Source organism: Salmo trutta, chromosome 30, assembly GCF_901001165.1.
Source record: "Salmo trutta chromosome 30, fSalTru1.1, whole genome shotgun sequence".
Lineage (NCBI taxonomy): Eukaryota > Metazoa > Chordata > Actinopteri > Salmoniformes > Salmonidae > Salmo > Salmo trutta.
Window position 1 is genome coordinate 27,972,249 of NC_042986.1, and position 21,194 is coordinate 27,993,442.

A 21,194-nucleotide genomic window follows, 5' to 3' on the forward strand; every position below is an offset into this window, starting at 1 on the left:
AACTTTCACAGAAGGTGAAAGTGACCTAGATTTGCTAAATGGTACCAACTGCTGGACCTTCCAGAAATGGACTACATTGTAATCTACTCTATGTCACCCCATATAGAGTTGACGTGCTCTGTGAATGGGGAATGTATAGCTCTGACTGCTATTGGCTATCACTAGTAGCTTATCTTGGTGTGCTGAAGCCTGACGTATTATTGTATCAGTAGACCTGTATAAAACCTAGTGGACATGGAGCGGTCGTCATGGGTTGTGATCCCTCCATGCACACCCAAACATCTGGGCCAATGGTAGAGGAGAATGATAGAGGCTCTCCATGCTCCTTTCCTTGTGTGTCCTCTCCAGACCCAGTGCTGTCTGTCTGGGTTGGACCGACCCTGATGAGGGGGATTTTCCTGAGAAAGTCTTATGGAATGAAAAAAAAACTAATAGTAAAAGCATGTTCCATTGGCTTTCTCTTTGTGTGTGTGTTTATGCGGTTATGTGTGTTTTACGAATTGTGCTCTTTCTAGCACACTGTAGGCATTGTGTCTTTCTTCTCTGATCATCAGAGAAGCTCTGTCTCTGGTATGGAAGTTTCCTGCACACAGGAGGGAGGCTGGGAGATCAGGAGAGAGGAGAGGTATAGAGGAGGAGAGAAGGAAGAGAGGGTAAGAGGAGGGAGAGGGAGGAATGACAGAAGAGAATCATGAAATTGTATTTGTCACATGCTTCGTAAACAACAGGTGTAGACTAACAGTAAAATGCTTACTTACAGGCCCTTCCCAACAATGCAGAGAGAAAGAAAATAGAGAAATAATAGAAAAGTAAAACAATACCAAAACATAATAATAAATATGCAATGAGTAACGATAACTTGGGGTAGCAGTACCGAGTGGATGTGCAGGGGTACGAGGTAATTAAGGTAGATATGTACATAGAACTAGAAATAAAGTGACAGATAATTAACAGTAGCACCAGTGTGTGTGATGAGACAAACGAGAGTGTGAAGAAGGTCAATGCAGATAGTCCAGGTAGCTACTTGGTTAACTGTTTAACTAACTATTCATCAGTCTTATGGCTTGGGTGTAGAAGCTGTTCAGGGTCCGGTCGGTTCCAGACTTGCAGTGCGGTAGCAGAGAGTACAGTCAATGACTTAGGTGGCTGGAGTCGTTGACAATTTTTAGGGGCTTCCTCTGACACCGCCTGGTATAGAGGATTCTGGATGACAGGGAGCTCGGCACCAGTGATGTACTGGCCTGAATCGCACTTCTCTCTGTAGCGCCTTGTGGTCGGATGCCAAGCAGTTGTCGTACCAAGCGGTGATGCAGCAAGTCAAGATGCTCTTAATGGTGCAGCTGTAGAACTTTTTGAGAATCTGAGCGCCAATGCCAAATCTTTTCAGCCTCCTGAGGAGGAAGAGGTGTTTTCGTCCTTTCTTCACGGCTGCGTTGGTGTGTGTGGACCATGATAGATCCTTAGTGATGTGGACACCGAGGAAGTTGAAGCTCTCGACCCGCTGCACTTTTGCCCCGTTGGTGTGCTCAGCCCTCTGTTTCCTGTAGTCCACCATCATCTCTTTTGTCTTGCTAACGTTGAGGGAGAGGTTGTTGTCCTGGCACCACACTGCCAGGTCTCTGACCTCTTCCCTAAAGGCCGTCTCATCGTTGTCGGTGATCAGGCCCACCACCGTTGTGTCTTCGGCAAACTTAACGATGGTGTTGAGGTCGTGCGCGGCTACGCAGTCGTGGGTGAACAGGGAGTACAGGAGGAGACTAAGCACGCACCCCTGAGGCACCCCCGTATTGATGGTCAGTGTGGCGGATGTGTTGTTGCCAATTCTCACCACCTGGGGGATGGCCCAACAGGAAGTCCAGGATCCAGTTGCAGAGGGAGGTGTTCAGTCCCAGGGTCCTTAGCTTAGTAATGAGTTTGGAGGGCACTATGGTGTTGAACGCTGAGCTGTAGTCTATGAATAGCATTCTCACACAGGTGTTCCTTTTGTCCAGGTGGGAAAGGGCAGTGTGGAGTGCAATAGAGGTTGCGTCATCTGTGGATCTGTTGGGTCGGTATGTGAATTGGAGTGGCTCCAGGGTTTCTGGGATGATGGTGTTGATGTGAGAGAAGAGAAGATTAGAGGAGAAGAGGAGGGAGAGAAAAGGAGGGAGAGAAAAGGAGGGAGAGAAGAGGAAGGAGAGAAGAGGAGGGAGAGAGAGCTATGGTGGAGTGTAGGGACATACAGACGAGAGAGCTATGGTGGAGTGTAGGGACATACAGACGAGAGAGCTATGGTGGAGTGTAGGGACATACTGCTGAGAGAGCTATGGTGGAGTGTAGGGACATACTGCTGAGAGAGCTATGGTGGAGTGTAGGGACATACAGACGAGAGAGCTATGGTGGAGTGTAGGGACATACTGCTGAGAGAGCTATGGTGGAGTGTAGGGATGACATTTTAATTATCATTTGAATTCTCATTTGAATTATCATTAAAACCGTGTTTGATTACCGCGGGTTGAAAAACTCACGGTAAATACTGTCCAGCATCAACCAAAGTTAGCAACAGTCTGACGCAGGCTCAGCATGCAACACGGGGTTTGTTTTGTGTCAAAACATGGAGGAAGGCAGTGACAGCGCTCAGGAGATTTTTCAGCCTTCTAAGATGACCAAATCTGAAGTGTGGTTGTATTTTGGGTTTACAAGAGTGCTGAGGGAAACTTAACTGAAGATGGTCACCCTGTCTGCAGAACAAAAAAAATAGCTGTGAAAGGTGGTAACATTTCAAATCTCTTGAGTCATCTTCGTGACCACCAACCACTACTTTATAGCGAATGCAAGGTAAGTTAACTTTTACCTCAATGCAGGATGTGGTTTGTCTGTCTAACTTGCTAATAGCTTGTCAATAATATAAACTGAAGCTTTCAGTGTTACCTACTCTTGTAAAAACACTACAAGTTGTTCTGCTGCTGTATGCATCGTGTGTCTGCAGACTATATTCTCCCATTGCACATGATAACACGTCATGTAGTTTAGACACCAACCAACACATTTTGTTCATTTAAAATCCGTCAGTCGACTTAGTTGTAAAAGTGTTCCAACAGGAGAAACACTATAGACTCCTATATAGACTTGTATTTATGTCAATTGTTGGGCTCATTGCCATTACTATCACTGTCTTCTAAAGACTCATTTGTATTTATGTCAATTGTGCATGGGGTCCTTGCATATAGTCAAATGCAACACATAAAATAGACTGTGTATGTGTGCGTGCGTGTGTGCGTGCGTGTGTGTGTGTGTGTGTGTGTTAATAATAATAATAAATTTTCTAATCCCTTGTTTACAGAGTGGGCGAGCAGCAGGCAAACCCAGTGATGCTACTGGTCCCTCCTCATCTACAGTTGTGACACAGACACTCAAACAAGCATTTAAAAGGCAGGCTGCTTATGCACCCACATCTAAAAATACTAAAGACCTCACTGCAGCCCTTTCATATTACATTGCAAAGGACATGATGCCATTTAAAATTGTTGAGAGGCCTGGCTTTCTTAGGCTGATGAAGGTTGCCGTGCCTCATTACAAAGTGGGTGCTGCTGATTTAGTTAGTTGTTTGTTTATTTGATTTGCTTACTTAAGTTTGTGTTCATTTAAACCTGCACTAGGGAAAATGTTACCATTCATGGCCACATGGGGCCATCTTTAATGTTAATGTTATTACTTAATGTTTATGCACATGTAACCGATGTGAAATGACTAGCTAGTTAGCGGTGGTGCGTGCTAATAGCGTTTCAATCGGTGACGTCACAAGCTCTGAGACCTTGAAGTAGTTGTTCCCCTTGCTCTGCAAGGGCTGTGGCTTTTGTGGAACGATCGGTAACGATGCTTCAAGGGTGGCTGTTGTTGTGTGCAGAGGGTCCCTGGTTGGAGCCCAGGTAGGGGCGAGGAGAGGGACGGAAGCTAAACTGTTACACACACAAAAAGTGCATAGTGCTGCTAATTTTATTTGTTGTTTGTTGGTTTTCATATAAAACTTGGTCAAATGATTTCAGTGTGTGTGTCAGTACTTTTTGAACATTTCCAGCACATTTTAACAATACAGCGATAACACTGATAACCGTGATCATTTGTCACTATAATCGTGATATGACATTTTCATACCGTTTCATCTCTAGTGGAGTGTTTCAAGAGAGTTCTTATGGGTCCAAATTGCTGCAGAAAACCCTAGATCTGTCACCGCCAGCTGTCCTGCCAGGTACCACAACGTCAAGTCCTCATGTTTTCCTGGGAGATGCAGCTTTCCCCCTACATGATAACCTCATGCTTCATTATCCAGGTACAGCATATTGATAATAGAATGTTGGAATCAATTTCAATTATTTCCCTTGTTACAGCATACATATATACTCTGTATGAGAAGTGCCATTTTATTAAGGCTTTTGGAATATGGTTCCTGTAAAATGGTATGGTGTTTTTTGTTTACCAAATATATAAGAGACATATATTCTTGTTACCTCGTATTCACAGGTGTCCATCTCCATAAACATGGGCTTACCTGGAACTACCACCACTCTCATACCTGGAACTACCACCACTCTCATACCTGGAACTACCACCACTCTCATACCTGTAATTACCACCACTCTCATACCTGGAACTACCACCACTCTCATACCTGGAACTACCACCACTCTCATACCTGGAACTACCACCACTCTCATACCTGGAACTACCACCACTCTCATACCTGTAATTACCACCACTCTCATACCTGGAACTACCACCACTCTCATACCTGGAACTACCACCACTCTCATACCTGGAACTACCACCACTCTCATACCTGGAACTACCACCACTCTCATACCTGGAACTACCACCACTCTCATACCTGGAACTACCACCACTCTCATTGTCGGCGAGTCAGAGAATGCATTAGGCATCATGGCTGAAAGGATGAGGAGGATTCTTGGTCTCACAGACTCACTGTGCACACAAAGTATTTTGTACTAAAATGTAGCCTTTTAATCTTGTTAATAAAATGAAACCTGATTCTGAGACGTCTCAGTGTGCAGTAATTTAGATTAGATTGAATTCCACCAGTAGAAGAAAGCCTGTAAAGTCTGGCACACAGCTCTTCTGTATGTTGTCAGCACTTGATGTTAGAATAGAATGCATTGAACACCTTTAAGAAATGCCAACAGAGCTTTTTCAGCACACAAATAAACCTTTATTCTTGCTTCATGCTTCTGAAAGTAAACCACAATATAAGTGTCTGCTGAGAACAGACATGTAAACAAGTGTCTATGGCATAACATGTAAGAGTCTAGTGTCTAACTGGTGAGATGTCTGAACAACAGTTGTTCATTTCACTGTGGTCCCAGTCATGCAGTCCATTTCCTCTTCTTGAAGTCACGCAGCTGGTGATTGAATTCCTCCCGCAGTTTTGGTGAGAGTTCATCCATGAAATCAGCTATTGGTGCCAGGGCCCTGTGGAGAGGATGAGAAGAGGGGGGAAATTAGGAGTGTTTGGAGAGCAATGTGCATGGTAAGAAGAGGAGGAAAGAGGACAACAGAAGAGAGGAAAGGGGATCAGAGTAAAGTCTGAAATGATTTGTATTATTTATCTCTGGGACAAGCTGGTGACTTGGTGCATGACGTTCTCCAGATCTTGAGATATGTCTTCAATCATTTGCAATGCCTTTGAGAGTGATGTGTCAAGGAATGAGTCTGCAGCTCTTTTCTCTCGTCTCACACCCCTGCTACTACTGCTGCTGCTGCTCTGTGGCATCGGTAAGAAGCAAGCTAGTGGAGTAGGTATTGGAGGTGGGCCCAGGATAGAGCTTCCCAGGTCCTGCATGGAGATTGTTTCTAATTTTACACTGCAACTCAGTGTGGGTAATGGCTGGGGGACGATCAACAGCCAGTACTGGGGGCAGAGGTAGTGCTTGAGGCTGGTGAACAGCCAGTACTGGGGGCAGAGGTAGTGCTTGAGGCTGGTGAACAGCCAGTACTGGGGGCAGAGGTAGTGCTTGAGGCTGGTGAACAGCCAGTACTGGGGGCAGAGGTAGTGCTTGAGGCTGGTGAACAGCCAGTACTGGGGGCAGAGGTAGTGCTTGAGGCTGGTGAACAGCCAGTACTGGGGGCAGAGGTAGTGCTTGAGGCTGGTGAACAGCCAGTACTGGGGGCAGAGGTAGTGCTTGAGGCTGGTGAACAGCCAGTACTGGGGGCAGAGGTAGTGCTTGAGGCTAGTGAACAGCCAGTACTGGGGGCAGAGGTAGTGCGTGAGGCTGGTGAACAGCCAGTACTGGGGGCAGAGGTAGTGCTTGGGGGCAGAGAACAAAACCAGGTGCTGTCCTCCATTCACTGGTGTTTGTGCCTTGAAAATAAAAAAGTAGAGGGCTACTCAGTTACACCAGCTCTGTCAGGAGGAATGGGCCAAAATTCGGAAGTAACTGAGTCAGGTTTGTAGGCCTCCTTGCTCGCACACGCTTTTTCGGTCCTGCCCACAAATTTTCTATAGGATTGAGGTCAGGGCTATGTGATGGCCACTCCAATACCTTGACTTTGTCGTCCTTAAGCCATTTTGCCACAACTTTGGAAGTATGTTTGGGGTCATTGTCCATTTGGAAGACCCATTTGTGACCAAGCTTTAACTTCCTGACTGATGTCTTGACATGTTGCTTCAATATATCCACATGATTTTTCTCCTCATGATGCCATCTATTTTGTGAAGTGCACCAGTCCCTCCTGCAGCAAAGCACCCCCACCCGATGATGCTGCCACCCCCGTGTGTCACGTCCTGGCCAGTATAAGGGTTAATTAGTATTGTAGTTTGGTCAGGACGTGGCAGAGGGTATTTGTTTTATGTGGTTCAGGGTGGTGTGTTTGTTTAAAGGGTGTTTGATTTAGTATTTCCGGGTTTTTGGTTGATGGTCTATGTTTATGTGTTTTCTATGTTGTGTTAATTGGGGTGGACTTCCAATTGAAGGCAGCTGTTTGGTGTTGCCTTTGATTGGAAGTCCTATATTAGTTGGGTGTGTTTGTTTGTCTATTGTGGGAGATTGTTCTGTGTTTAGCCTTGTGCCTTACCAGACTGTTTTTTGTCGATCGTATTTCTGTTTGTTATTTTGGTGTTCATTTTGATAGTTAATAAAAGTCAAGATGAGCCTGCACATACCTGCTGCGTTTTGGTCCTCCTTCACCGACGACAACCGTGACACCGTGCTTCACGGTTGGGTGTTCTTCGGCTTGCAAGCATCCCCATTTTTCCTCCAAACATAACGATGGTCATAATGGCCAAACAGTTCTATTTTTGTTTCATCAGACCAGAGGACATTTCTACAAAAAGTACGATCTTTGTCCCCATGTGCAGTTGTAAACCATAGTCTGGCATTTTTTATGGCAGTTTTGGAGCAGTGGCTTCTTCCTTGCTGAGCGGTCTTTCAGGTTATGTCGATATAGGACTCGTTTTACTGTGGATATAGATACTTTTGTACCTGTTTCCTCCAGCATCTTCACAAGATCCTTTGCTCTTGTTCTGGGATTGATTTGCACTTTTTCCACCAAAGTACGTTCATCTCTAGGAGACAGAACGCGTCTCCTTCCTGAGCGGTATGACGACTGCGTGGTCCCATGGTGTTTATACTTGCATACTGTTGTTTGTACAGATGAACGTGGTACCTTCAGGCGTTTGGAAATTGCTCCCAAGGATGAACCAGACTTGTGGAGGTCTACAATTTTTTCTTGGCTGATTTCTTTTGATTTTTCTATAATGTGAAGCAAAGAGGCCCTGAGTTTGAAGGTAGGCCTTGAAATACATCCACAGGTACACTTTCAATTGACTCAAATTATGTTGATTTGCCTATCAGAAGCTTCTAAAGCCATGACATCATTTTCTGGAATTGTCCAAGCTGTTTAAAGGCGCAGTCAACTTTGTGTATGTAAACTTCTGACCCACTGGAATTGTAATAAAGTGAATTATAAGTGAAATAATCTATCTGTAAACAATTGTTTGAAAAATGACTTGTGTCATTGTCACGTCCTGACGAGTATAAGGTGTTATTTGTTATTGTAGTTTGGTCAGGGCGTGGCAGGGGGTGTTTGTTTAGTCTGTTTCGGGGTTTTGGTTTATGTTCTATGTTTTCTATTTGTATGTGGTTTTTCTAGTTTTCTATTTCTATGTTGTGTTTTTTCAATGACCTCCAATTAGAGGCAGCTGGTTGTCGTTGTCTCTAATTGGAGGCCATATTTAAGTGTGTTTGTTTTCACTTGTGTTTGTGGGTGGTTGTTTCCGGTTTAGTCTGTGCACCTTACTGGACTGTTATCGTCGTTATTTTGTTTAAGTGTGGTTACCTTCAATAAATCGAAGATGAGCAATATACCCGCTGCATATTGGTCCGATGATTTCTCCTCTTCAGACTACGAAGTTTATGACAGTCATGCACGAAGTAGATGTCCTAACCGGCTTGCCAAAACTATAGTTTGTTAACAATAAATTTGTGGAGTGGTTGAAAAATGAATTTAAATGACTCCAACCTAAGTGTATGTAAACTTCCTACTTCAACTGTAGATCTGCAAGACCTCCTCCAGCCGAAAAAAAATTATCAAAGTAACATTATGCCTTGTCATTGCAGTCGCTGCACTCTTAATATACAGGATAACTATGTACTCTTAATATACAGGATAACTATGTACTCTTAATATACAGGATAACTATGTACTCTTAATATACAGGATAACTATGTACTCTTAATATACAGGATAACTATGTACTCTTAATATACAGGATAACTATGTACTCTTAAAGGCACAAAGTAGATGTCCTAACCGACTTGCCAAAACTATAGTTTGTTAACAAGAAATTTGTGGAGTGGTTGAAAAACGAGTTTTAATGACTCCAAGTGTATGTAAACTTCCGACTTCAACTGTAAGTGTAAACCAGGTAGGTTGGAGAGAAGAGGATGAGGGGAGAGTAGAGACTGAGATGTAAAGGGAGAAAGAGAGGGAGTGAGACAGAGATGGAGGAGGCGGTTGGTCGGTCAGGGGTGGAAGAGAGAACAAGGAAGCACCTGTGTTAGACTGCTGTGGAGGTCAAGAACAATGTGTTCTAACAACATACACGTGCTCTCTCACACCCGCTTAATCATATGCACAAGGCTACACACACACACACACACACACACTCACGCTCACCTGATGTAGGCCATAAAACAAGTAATAAATGAAGTCTCAGTGCTGCTGTTTGTAGCCAACAAAGAGAGTCTGTGTTGAATCTTTCATGCTCTCCCCTCTGTGTATTCAGCCCTGGCCCTGTCTTCATGCTCTCCCCTCTGTGTATTCAGCCCTGGCCCTGTCTTCATGCTCTCCCCTCTGTGTATTCAGCCCTGGCCCTGTCTTCATGCTCTCCCCTCTGTGTATTCAGCCCTGGCCCTGTCTTCATGCTCTCCCCTCTGTGTATTCAGCCCTGGCCCTGTCTTCATGCTCTCCCCTCTGTGTATTCAGCCCTGGCCCTGTCTTCATGCTCTCCCCTCTGTGTATTCAGCCCTGGCCCTGTCTTCATGCTCTCCCCTCTGTGTATTCAGCCCTGGCCCTGTCTTCATGCTCTCCCCTCTGTGTATTCAGCCCTGGCCCTGTCTTCATGCTCTCCCCTCTGTGTATTCAGCCCTGGCCCTGGGTTCTGTTGTCTCTCCACCATTTATACTGCTCTTCCTCACTCTGTACACAACACGCTTCTTCTACACGAATAGATAGCCTAGCCAATGAAACCTAACACTTTTAACACATTCTTTACATTCTTGTACATACTGAACTAGGCTCGACCCTCCATACATACTGGCTACGCTAAGCTAATACCATGGCCTCAGCCCTCAGGTCATTTCAGTCTGCTGGAAACCAAAGACATTCATCTTCTCTGTAGCACCAGTTCAAGCCTGTCACCATTTCTCTCCACACTAAATAGCTAGACTGTTTGCACACTCTCAGGGAATTATACAAACTCACTGTGGCAGGAGAGAGAGGGGAGGAGCAAGGGGGATGAGGAGAACGAGGGGTACAGGAGAGAGGGGAGGAGGAAGGGGGAAGAGGAGAATGAGGGGTACAGGAGAGAGGGGAGGAGGAAGGGGGAAGAGGAGAATGAGGGTACAGGAGAGAGGGGAGGAGGAAGGGGGAAGAGGAGAACGAGGGGTACAGGAGAGAGGGGAGGAGGAAGGGGGAAGAGGAGAACGAGGGGTACAGGAGAGAGGGGAGGAGGAAGGGGGAAGAGGAGAACGAGGGGTACAGGAGAGAGGGGAGGAGGAAAGGGGGAAGAGGAGAACGAGGGGGTACAGGAGAGAGGGGAGGAGGAAGGGCGAAGAGGAGAACGAGGGGTACAGGAGAGAGGGGAGGAGGAAGGGGCGAAGAGGAGAACGAGGGGTACAGGAGAGAGGGGAGGAGGAAGGGGGAAGAGGAGAACGAGGGGTACAGGAGAGAGGGGGAGGAGGAAGGGGGAAGAGGAGAACGAGGGGTACAGGGAGAGGGGAGGAGGAAGGGGGAAGAGGAGAACGAGGGGTACAGGAGAGAGGGGAGGAGGAAGGGGGAAGAGGAGAACGAGGGGTAAGGAGAGAGGGGAGGAGGAAGGGGGAAGAGGAGAACGAGGGGTACAGGAGAGAGGGGAGGAGGAAGGGGGAAGAGGAGAACGAGGGTTCAGGAGAGGGGGAGGGAGAAGGGGGAGAAGGAGAACGAGGGGTACAGGAGAGAGGGGAGGAGGAAGGGGGAAGAGGAGAACGAGGGGTACAGGAGAGAGGGGAGGAGGAAGGGGGAAGAGGAGAACGAGGGGTACAGGAGAGAGGGGAGGAGGAAGGGGGAAGAGGAGAACGAGGGGTACAGGAGAGAGGGGAGGAGGAAGGGGGAAGAGGAGAACGAGGGGTACAGGAGAGCGGGGAGGAGGAAGGGGGAAGAGGAGAACGAGGGGTACAGGAGAGAGGGGAGGAGGAAGGGGGAAGAGGAGAACGAGGGGTACAGGAGAGAGGGAGGAGGAAGGGGGAAGAGGAGAACGAGGGGTACAGGAGAGAGGGGAGAGGAAGGGGGAGAGGGAGGAACGAGGGGTACAGGAGAGAGGGGAGGAGGAAGGGGGAAGAGGAGAACGAGGGGTACAGGAGAGAGGGGAGGAGGAAGGGGGAAGAGGAGAACGAGGGGTACAGGAGAGAGGGGAGGCGGAAGGGGGAAGAGGCGAGAACGAGGGGTTACAGGAGAGAGGGGAGGAGGAAGGGGGAAGAGGAGTGAACGAGGGGTTACAGGAGAGCGGGAGGAGTAGGAAGGGGGAAGCGGAGAACGAGGGTACAGGAGACGAGGGGGAGGAGGAAGGGGGAAGACGAGGAACGAGGGGTACAGGAGCGAGGGGAGGAGGTAAGGGGGGAGAGGAGAACGAGGGGTACAGATGGAGAGGGGGAGGAGGGAAGAAGGGGAGACGAGGGGGGAGGGGAGAGGAAGGGGGAAGAGGAGAACGTAAGGGGTACAGGAGAGCGAGGGGAGGAGGACGGGGATGAGCGCGAACGAGGGGTTACAGGAGAGAGGGAGGAGGAAGGGGAAGAGGAGAACGAGGGGGTACCGGAGAGAGGGGGAGGAGGAAGGGGGAAGAGGGGAACGAGGGGTACAGGAGGCGAGGGGCGGCGGAAGGGGGAGAAGAGGGAGAACGAGGGTACAGGAGCGAGGGGTAGGAGGAAGGGGGAAGAGGAGAACGAGGGGTACAGGAGCGAGGGGCGGAGGAAGGGGGAAGAGGGGGAGACGAGGGTACAGGAAGAGGGTGAGGAGGAAGGGCGACGGAAGAGGAGAACGAGGGGTACAGGAGAGGAGAGGGGAGGAGGGAAGGGGGAGAAGAGGAGGAAGAACGAGGGGGTACAGGCAGAGGGGGGGAGGAGGTTAAGGAGGGGGAAGAGTGAGAACGAGGGGTACAGGAGCGAGGGGATGGGGAAGAGGAGAACGAGTGGGTACAGGAGGAGGAGGGAGGAGGACTGGGGAAGAGGAGAACGAGGGGTACAGGAGAGAGGGGAGGGAAGGAAGGGGGAAGAGGAACGACGAGGGATTTAACAGGAGAGGAGGGGATGGAGGCAAGGGGGAAGAGGAGAACGAGGAGGTACAGGAGAGAGGGGAGGAGGAAGGGGGCAGCGGAGAACGAGGGGTACCGGAGAGAGGGGAGAGAAGGAAGGGGGTAAGAGGTAGAACGAAGGGGTACAGGAGGAGAGGGAGGGAGGAGTGAGGACGGGGGAAGAGGAGAACGAGGGGTACCGGAGAAGAGGTGAGGCGGAAGGGAGGAGAAGAGGAGAACGGAGGGGTACAGGAGGAGAGGAGGAGGAAAGGGCGAAGAGGAGAACGAGGGGTACAGGAGAGAGGGGAGGAGGAAAGGGGAGGACGAAGGGACCGAGAGAGGGGTCAGGAGATGAGGGGAGGAGGAAGGGGGAAGAGGAGAACGAGGGGTACAGGAGAGAGGGGAGGAGGAAGGGGGAACAGGAGAACGAGGGGTACAGGAGAGAGGGGAGGAGGAAGGGGGAAGAGGAGAACGAGGGGTACAGGAGATGAGGGGAGGAGGAAGGGGGAAGAGGAGAACGAGGGGGTACAGGAGAGAGGGGAGGAGGAAGGGGAAGAGGAGAACGACGGGGTACAGGAGAGAGGGGAGGAGGAAGGGGAAGAGGCGAACGAGGGGTACAGGAGAGAGGGGAGGAGGAAGGGGGAAGAGGGAGACGAGGGGTACAGGAGAGAGGGGAGGAGGAAGGGGAAGAGGAGAACGAGGGGTACAGGAGAGAGGGGAGGAGGAAGGGGAAGAAGAGGAGAACGAGGGGTACAGGAGAGAGGGGAGGAGGAAGGGCGAAGAGGAGAACGAGGGGTACAGGAGAGAGGGGAGGAGGAAGGGGGAAGAGGAGAACGAGGGGTACAGGAGAGAGGGGAGGAGGAAGGGGGGGAACAGAGAGAACGAGGGGTACAGGAGAGAGGGGAGGAGGAAGGGGGAAGGGAGGAGAACGAGGTGTACAGGAGAGAGGGGAGGAGGAAGGGGGAAGAGGAGAACGAGGGGGTACAGGAGAGAGGGGAGGAGGAAGGGGGAAGAGGAGAACGAGGGGTACAGGAGAGAGGGGAGGAGGAAGGGGGAAGAGGAGAACGAGGGGTACAGGAGAGAGGGGAGGAGGAAGGGGGAAAGAGGAGAACGAGGGGTACAGGAGAGAGGGGGAGGAGAAGGGGGGGGAAGAGGAGAAACGAGGGGTACAGGAGAGAGGGGAGGAGGAAGGGGGAAGAGGAGAACGAGGGGTACAGGAGAGAGGGGAGGAGGAAGGGGGAAGAGGAGAACGAGGGGTACAGGAGGAGAGGGGAGGAGGAGGAAGGGGGAAGAGGGGGACGAGGGGGACAGGAGAGAGGGAAGGAGGAAGGGGGGAAGAGGAGAACGAGGGGTACAGGAGGAGGGGAGGGGAAGGGGAAAGAGGAGACACGAGGGGTACAGGAGAGCGGGGGAGGACGCACGGGAAGAGGAGAACGAGGGGCAAGGAGAGAGGGGAGGAGGAAGGGGGAAGAGGAGAACGAGGGGTACAGGAGAGAGGGGAGGAGAAGGGGGAAGAGGAGAACGAGGGGTACAGGAGGAGAGGGGGGAGGAGGACGGGGGAAGAGGAGAACGAGGGGTACAGGAGCTCGAGAGGAGGAGGGAAGGAAGGGCGAAGAGGAGAACGAGGGGGGTACAGGCGAGAGAGGGGCGGAGGAAGGGCGAAGAGGAGAACGAGGGGTACAGGAGGATGAGAGGGCGGAGGGAAGGGGGGAATAGCGGAGACCGAGGGGTACGGCGACTAGGAGAGGGGAGGAGGAAGGGGGAACAGGAGAACGAGGGGTACAGGAGAGAGGGGAGGGGAAGGGGGGAAGAGGAGAACGAGGTGTACAGGAGAGAGGGGAGGAGGAAGGGGGGAAGAGGAGAACGAGGGGTACAGGAGAGAGGGGAGGAGGAAGGGGGGAGAGGAGAGAACGAGGGGTACGGGGGAGAGGGGAGGAGGAAGGGGGAAGAGGAGAACGGGGGTACAGGAGAGAGGGGGAGGAGAAGGGGGAAGAGGAGAACGAGGGGTACAGGGAGAGGGGAGGAGGAAGGGGGAAGAGGAGAACGAGGGGTACAGGAGAGAGGAGGGAGGAGGAAGGGGGAAGAGGAGAACGAGGGGTACAGGAGAGAGGGGAGGAGGAGGAGGAGGGGAAGAGGAGAACGAGGGGTACAGGAGAGAGGGAGGAGGAAGGGGGAGGAAGAGGAGAACGAGGGGTACAGGAGAGAGGGGGAGGAAGGGGGAAGAGGAGAACGAGGGGTACAGGAGAGAGGGGAGGAGCAAGGGGGAGAGAGGAGAACGGGGGGTACAGGAGAGAGGGGGAAGGGGGAAGAGGAGAACGAGGGGGGTACAGGAGAGAGGGGAGGAGGAAGGGGGAAGAGGAGAACGAGGGGGTACAGGAGAGAGAGGGGGGAGGAAGGAAGGGGGAAGAGGAGAACGAGGGGTACAGGAGAGGGGGGGGGGGGGGGAGGGGGGAGGGGGGAGGAGGGGAAGGGGGAAGAGGAGAACGAGGGGGGTACAGGAGAGAGGGGGAGGAGGAAGGGGGAAGAGGAGAACGAGGGGTACAGGAGAGGGGGGGGAGGAAGGGGGAAGAGGAGAACGAGGGGTACAGGGGAGGGGAGGGGAGGGGGAAGAGGAGAACGAGGGGTACAGGAGAGGGGGGGAGGGAAGGGGGAAGAGGAGAACGAGGGGTACAGGGAGAGGGGAGGAGGAAGGGGGAAGAGGAGAACGAGGGGTCCAGGGAGAGAGAGGGGAGGAGGAAGGGGGAAGAGGAGAACGAGGGGTACAGGAGAGAGGGGAGGGAGGAGGAAGGGGGAAGAGGAGAACGAGGGGTACAGGAGAGAGGGGAGGAAGGAAGGGGGAAGAGGAGAACGAGGGGTACAGGAGAGAGGGGAGGAGGGGAAGGGGAAGAGGGAGAACGAGGGGTACAGGAGAGAGGGGAGGAGGAAGGGAGAAGAGGAGAACGAGGGGTACAGGAGAGAGGGGAGGAGGAAGGGCGAAGAGGAGAACGAGGGGTACAGGAGAGAGGGGAGGAGGAAGGGGGAAGGGAGAACGAGGGGTACAGGAGAGAGGGGAGGAGGAAGGGGGAAGAGGAGAACGAGGGGTACAGGAGAGAGAGGGAGGAGGAGGAAGGGGGAAGAGGGGAACGAGGGGTACAGGAGAGAGGGGAGGAGGAAGGGGGAAGAGGAGAACGAGGTGTACAGGAGAGAGGAGGAGGAGGAAGGGGGAAGAGGAGAACGAGGGGTACAGGAGAGGGAGGGGAGGAGGAAGGGGGAAGAGGAGAACGAGGGGTACAGGAGAGAGCGGAGGAGGAGGGGGAAGAGGAGAACGAGGGGGAGAGGAGAGAGGGGAGGAGGAAGGGGAGGGGAACGAGGGGTACAGGAGAGAGGGGAGGAGGAAGGGGGAAAGAGGAGAACGAGGGTGTACTGGAGAGAGGGGAGGAGGAAGGGGGAAGGAGGAGAACGATGGGGTACAGGAGAAGGGGGAGGAGGAAGGGGGAAGAGGAGAACGAGGGGTACAGGAGATGAGGGGAGGAGGAAGGGGGAAGAGGAGAACGAGGGGTACAGGAGAGAGGGGAGGAGGAAGGGGGAAGAGGAGAACGAGGGGGTACAGGAGGAGAGGGGAGGAGCAAGGGGGAAGAGGAGAACGAGGTGTACAGGAGAGAGGGGAGGAGGAAGGGGGAGAGGAGAACGAGGGGTACAGGAGAGAGGGGAGGAGGAAGGGGGAAGAGGAGAACGAGGGGTACAGGAGAGAGGGGAGGAGGAAGGGGGAAGAGGAGAACGAGGGGTACAGGAGAGAGGGGAGGAGGAGGGGGGAAGAGGAGAACGAGGGGTACAGGAGAGGGGGGAGGAGGAAGGGGGAAGAGGAGAACGAGGGGACAGGAGAGAGGGGGGAGGAAGGGGGAAGGGAGAACGAGGGGTACAGAGAGGGGGAGGAGGAAGGGGGAAGAGGAGAACGAGGGGTACAGGAGAGAGGGGAGGAGGAAGGGGGAAGAGAGGAGAACGGGGGTACAGAGAGAGGGGAGGAGGAAGGGGAAGAGGAGAACGAGGGGTACAGGAGGAGGGGAGGGGAAGGGGGATGAGGAGAACGAGGGGTACGGAGAGGGGGAGGAGGAAGGGGGAAGAGGAGAACGAGGGGTACAGGAGAGAGGGGAGGAGGAAGGGGGAAGAGGAGAACGAGGGGTACAGGAGAGGGGGAGGAGGAAGGGGGAGAGAGGAGAACGGAGGGGTACAGGATAGAGGGGAGGAGGAAGGGGGAAGAGGAGAAACGAGGGGTACAGGAGAGAGGGGAGGAGGAAGGGGGAAGAGGAGACGAGGGGGTACAGGAGAGAGGGGAGGAGGAAGGGGGAAGAGGAGAAGGGGGAAGAGGAGAACGAGGGGTACAGGAGAGAGGGGAGGAGGAAGGGGGAATAGAGGAGAACGAGGGGTACAGGAGAGAGGGGAGGAGGAAGGGGGAAAAGAGGAGAACGAGGGGTACAGGAGCGAGGGGAGGAGGAAGGGGGATGAGGGAGAACGAGGGGTACAGGAGAAGGAGGAGGAGGAAGGGGGAAGAGGAGAATGAGGGGTACAGGAGAGAGGGGAGGAGGAAGGGGGAAAGAGGAGAACGAGGGGGTACAGGAGAGAGGGGAGGAGCAAGGGGAAGAGGAGAACGAGGGGTACAGGAGAGAGGGGAGAGGAGGAAGGGGAAGAGGAGAACGAGGGGTACAGGAGAGGAGGGGAGGAGGAAGGGGGAAGAGGAGAACGAGGGTACAGGAGAGAGGGACTGGGAAGGGTGTGTGTTGGTATCAGCAGAGCTTTGGTTTCTTAGCGTCATGCTGGGTTTGAGAGGAAGGCTTTATGAATGGAATGTGTTGTTATCTTAAGAACCCTGTAGGCTCCCTATTGGCTTATCATACAGAGGCAAAGAAAGAAGAGTGAGGAGACCACACTGGAAACCACTAGATTCTGTAGATATTAACACATTTTTTTCTTGAGTGGATGATCAGGTTGCCTGAACATTAATTACAAATAATTTGTAGACTGCAAATTGACCTGCAAGAAGCCCAAAAATATATAATATTTGACTCAAACAATCATTTCAGACCTCGCTTACATTTGTATACGATCACATATATCTCTCTATTATGCGTAGGAATACTTTGGAATGGATTTCCAAAATTAAATACTGTAATTTGGAGCTGATTTGCTGGTGTTTTTACAGCCTTTTTATGTACCAAAATAAAATAAACAGTTGTTAACCCTGGGAATCCTCCTCTACAGTAAACAGTTGTTAACCCTGGGAATCCTCCTCTACAGTAAACAGTTGTTAACCCTGGGAATCCTCCTCTACAGTAAACAGTTGTTAACCCTGGGAATCCTCCTCTACAGTAAACAGTTGTTAACCCTGGGAATCCTCCTCTACAGTAAACAGTTGTTAACCCTGGGAATCCTCCTCTACAGTAAACAGTTGTTAACCCTGGGAATCCTCCTCTACAGTAAACAGTTGTTAACCCTGGGAATCCTCCTCTACAGTAAACAGTTGTTAACCCTGGGAATCCTCCTCTACAGTAAACAGTTGTTAACCCTGGGAATCCTCCTCTATAGTAAACAGTTGTTAACCCTGGGAATCCTCCTCTACAGTAAACAGTTGTTAACACTAGTTCATTGTTACAGTTGTACTTATGGAAATTATTAACTGTCTCTGTATGGCTTTGTGGAATGACTCCATATAGTCTGTTTGTTTATCTTTCCTCCTCTATATTGTCTGTGGCATGTTAATGAGCAATCTGAATTTGAAGCGCTCAAGAAATTGATTAAATGAAGTGAATTGCAGACATATAATTTTTTTTTGCTGTGTTGTCTGACGTGAGTTATTAGTGCTGGTAAGTAAGCATTTCACTGTTGGTCCACAGCTGTTGTTTACGAATCCTGTGAGGAATAAAATGTTATTTGATTTGGTCTGTCTGACTGTCTGTGTGTCTGACTGTCTGTGTGTCTGACTGTCGTGTTGTCTGACGGTCTGTGTGTCTGACTATCTGTGTGTCTGGACTGTCTGTGTGTCTGACTGTCTGTGTGTCTGACTGTCTGTGTGTTCTGACTGTCTGTGTGTCTGTCTGTCTGTGTGTCTGACTGTCTGTGTGTCTGTCTGTGTGTCTGTCTGTCTGTGTGTCTGACTGTCTGTGTGTCTGACTGTCTGTGTGTCTGACTCCAAGGGAAGGATAAAGCTGGTGTGTCTGACTCCAAGGGAAGGATAAAGCTGGTGGTCTGACTGTCTGTGTGTCTGACTCCCAAGGGAAGGATAAGCTGTGTATCTGACTGTTTGTGTGTCTGACTCTAAGGGAAGGATATAAAAGCTGTGTGTCTGACTCCAAGGGAAGGATATAAGCTGTGTGTCTGACTGTCTGTGTGTCTGACTCCAAGGGAAGGATACAGCTGTGTGTCTGACTCCAAGGGAAGGATAAAGCTGTGTATCTGACTGTCTGTGTGTCTGACTCCAAGGGAAGGATAAAGCTGTGTATCTGACTGTCTGTGTGTCTGACTCCAAGGGAAGGATATAAAGCTGTGTATCTGACTCCAAGGGAAGGATACAGCTGTGTGTCTGACTCAAGGGAAGGATAAAGCTGTGTATCTGACTGTCTGTGTGTCTGACTCCAAGGGAAGGATAAAGCTGTGTATCTGACTGTCTGTGTGTCTGACTCCAAGGGAAGGATAAAGCTGTGTGTCTGACTGTCTGTGTGTCTGACTCCAAGGGAAGGAATAAAGCTTGTATCTGACTCCAAGGGAAGGATACAGCTGTGTGTCTGACTCCAAGGGAAGGATAAAGCTGTGTATCTGACTGTCTGTGGTCTGACTCCAAGGGAAGGATAAAGCTGTGTATCTGACTCCAAGGGAAGGTTAAAGCTGTATGTCTGACTCCAAGGGAAGGATACAGCTGTGTGTCTGACTCCAAGGGAAGGATAAAGCTGTGTATCTGACTGTCTGTGTGTCTGACTCCAAGGGAAGGATAAAGCTGTGTATCTGACTGTCTGTGTGTCTGACTCCAAGGGAAGGATAAAGCTGTGTGTCTGACTCCAAGGGAAGGATACAGCTGTGTGTCTGACTCCAAGGGAAGGATAAAGCTGTGTATCTGACTGTCTGTGTGTCTGACTCCAAGGGAAGGATAAAGCTGTGTATCTGACTGTCTGTGTGTCTGACTCCAAGGGAAGGATAAAGCTGTGTGTCTGACTGTCTGTGTGTCTGACTCCAAGGGAAGGATAAAGCTGTGTATCTGACTCCAAGGGAAGGATACAGCTGTGTGTCTGACTCCAAGGGAAGGATAAAGCTGTGTATCTGACTGTCTGTGTGTCTGACTCCAAGGGAAGGATAAAGCTGTGTATCTGACTCCAAGGGAAGGTTAAAGCTGTATGTCTGACTCCAAGGGAAGGATAAAGCTGTGTGTCTGGACTCCAAGGGAAGGATAAAGCTGTGTGTCTGACTGTCTGTGTGTCTGACTCCAAGGGAAGGATACAGCTGTGTGACTGACTCCAAGGGAAGGATAAAGCTGTGTATTGACTGTCTGTGTGTCTGACTCCAAGGGAAGGATAAAGCTGTGTATCTGACTGTCTGTGTGTCTGACTCCAAGGGAAGGATAAAGCTGTGTATCTGACTCCAAGGGAAGGATACAGCTGTGTGTCTGACTCCAAGGGAAGGATAAAGCTGTGTATCTGACTGTCTGTGTGTCTGACTCCAAGGGAAGGATAAGCTGTGTATCTGACTGTCTGTGTGTCTGACTCCAAGGGAAGGATAAAGCTGTGTGTCTGACTGTCTGTGTGTCTGACTCCAAGGGAAGGATAAAGCTGTGTATCTGACTCCAAGGGAAGGATACAGCTGTGTGTCTGACTCCAAGGGAGGATATGCTGTGTATCTGACTGTCTGTGTGTCTGACTCCAAGGGAAGGATAAAGCTGTGTATCTGACTCCAAGGGAAGGATAAAGCTGTATGTCTGACTCCAAGGGAAGGATAAAGCTGTGTGTCTGACTCCAAGGGAAGGATAAAGCTGTGTGTCTGACTGTCTGTGTGTCTGACTCCAAGGGAAGGATACAGCTGTGTGTCTGACTCCAAGGGAAGGATAAAGCTGTGTATCTGACTGTCTGTGTGTCTGACTCCAAGGGAAGGATAAAGCTGTGTATCTGACTGTCTGTGTGTCTGACTCTAAGGGAAGGATAAGCTGTGTGTTCTGATTCCAAGGGAAGGATAAAGCTGTGTGTCTGACTGTCTGTGTGTCTGACTCCAAGGGAAGGATAAAGCTGTGTATCTGACTCCAAGGGAAGGATACAGCTGTGTGTCTGACTCCAAGGGAAGGATAAAGCTGTGTATCTGACTCCAAGGGAGGGATAAAGCTGTGTGTCGACTCTAAGGGAAGGATACAGCTGTGTTCTGACTCCAAGGGAAGGATAAAGCTGTGTATCTGACTCCAAGGGAAGGATACCGCTGTGTGTCTGACTCCAAGGGAAGGATAAAGCTGTGTATCTGACTCCAAGGGAAGGATACAGCTGTGTGTCTGACTCCAAGGGAAGGATAAAGCTGTGTATCTGACTGTCTGTGTGTCTGACTCCAAGGGAAAGGATAAAGCTGTGTATCTGACTCCAAGGGAAGGACAAAGCTGTGTGTCTGACTCCAATGGAAGGATAAAGCTGTGTGTCTGACTCCAAGGGAAGGATACAGCTGTGTGTCTGACTCTAAGGGAAGGATTAAGCTGTGTGTCTGACTCCAAGGGAAGGATAAAGCTGTATGTCTGACTCCAAGGGAAGGATAAAGCTGTGTGTCTGACTCTAATGGAAGGATAAAGCTGTGTGTCTGACTCCAAGGAAGGATAAAGCTGTGTGTCTGACTCTAAGGGAAGGATTAAGCTGTGTGTCTGACTCCAAGGGAAGGATAAAGCTGTATGTCTGACTCCAAGGGAAGGATAAAGCTGTGTGTCTAACTCCAAGGGAAGGATACAGCTGTGTGTCTGACTCCAAGGGAAGGATAAAGCTGTGTGTCTGACTCCAAGGAAGGATAAAGCTGTATGTCTGACTCCAAGGGAAGGATACAGCTGTGTATCTGACTGTCTGTGTGTCTGACTCCAAGGGAAGGATAAAGCTGTGTGTCTGACTGTCTGTGTGTCTGACTCCAAGGGAAGGATAAAGCTGTGTATCTGACTCCAAGGGAAGGATACAGCTGT

General features: G+C 50.7%; 2 protein-coding genes across 2 annotated transcripts in view; both read left to right on the plus strand.

Moving 5' to 3' along the window:
- The window catches only part of LOC115168411 (FYVE, RhoGEF and PH domain-containing protein 3), a 203,998-nt gene that overhangs the window by 89,241 nt on the left and 93,563 nt on the right, over positions 1-21,194 (plus strand). The gene's annotated exons all lie outside the window — the stretch shown is intronic.
- LOC115168413 (histidine-rich glycoprotein-like) lies at positions 3,897-5,031 on the plus strand. Its single transcript, XM_029723658.1, has 2 exons — positions 3,897-4,309; positions 4,501-5,031. The coding sequence occupies exons 1-2, from the start codon at positions 4,120-4,122 to the stop codon at positions 4,923-4,925; spliced, it is 615 nt and encodes a 204-aa protein (XP_029579518.1). The 5' UTR covers positions 3,897-4,119; the 3' UTR covers positions 4,926-5,031.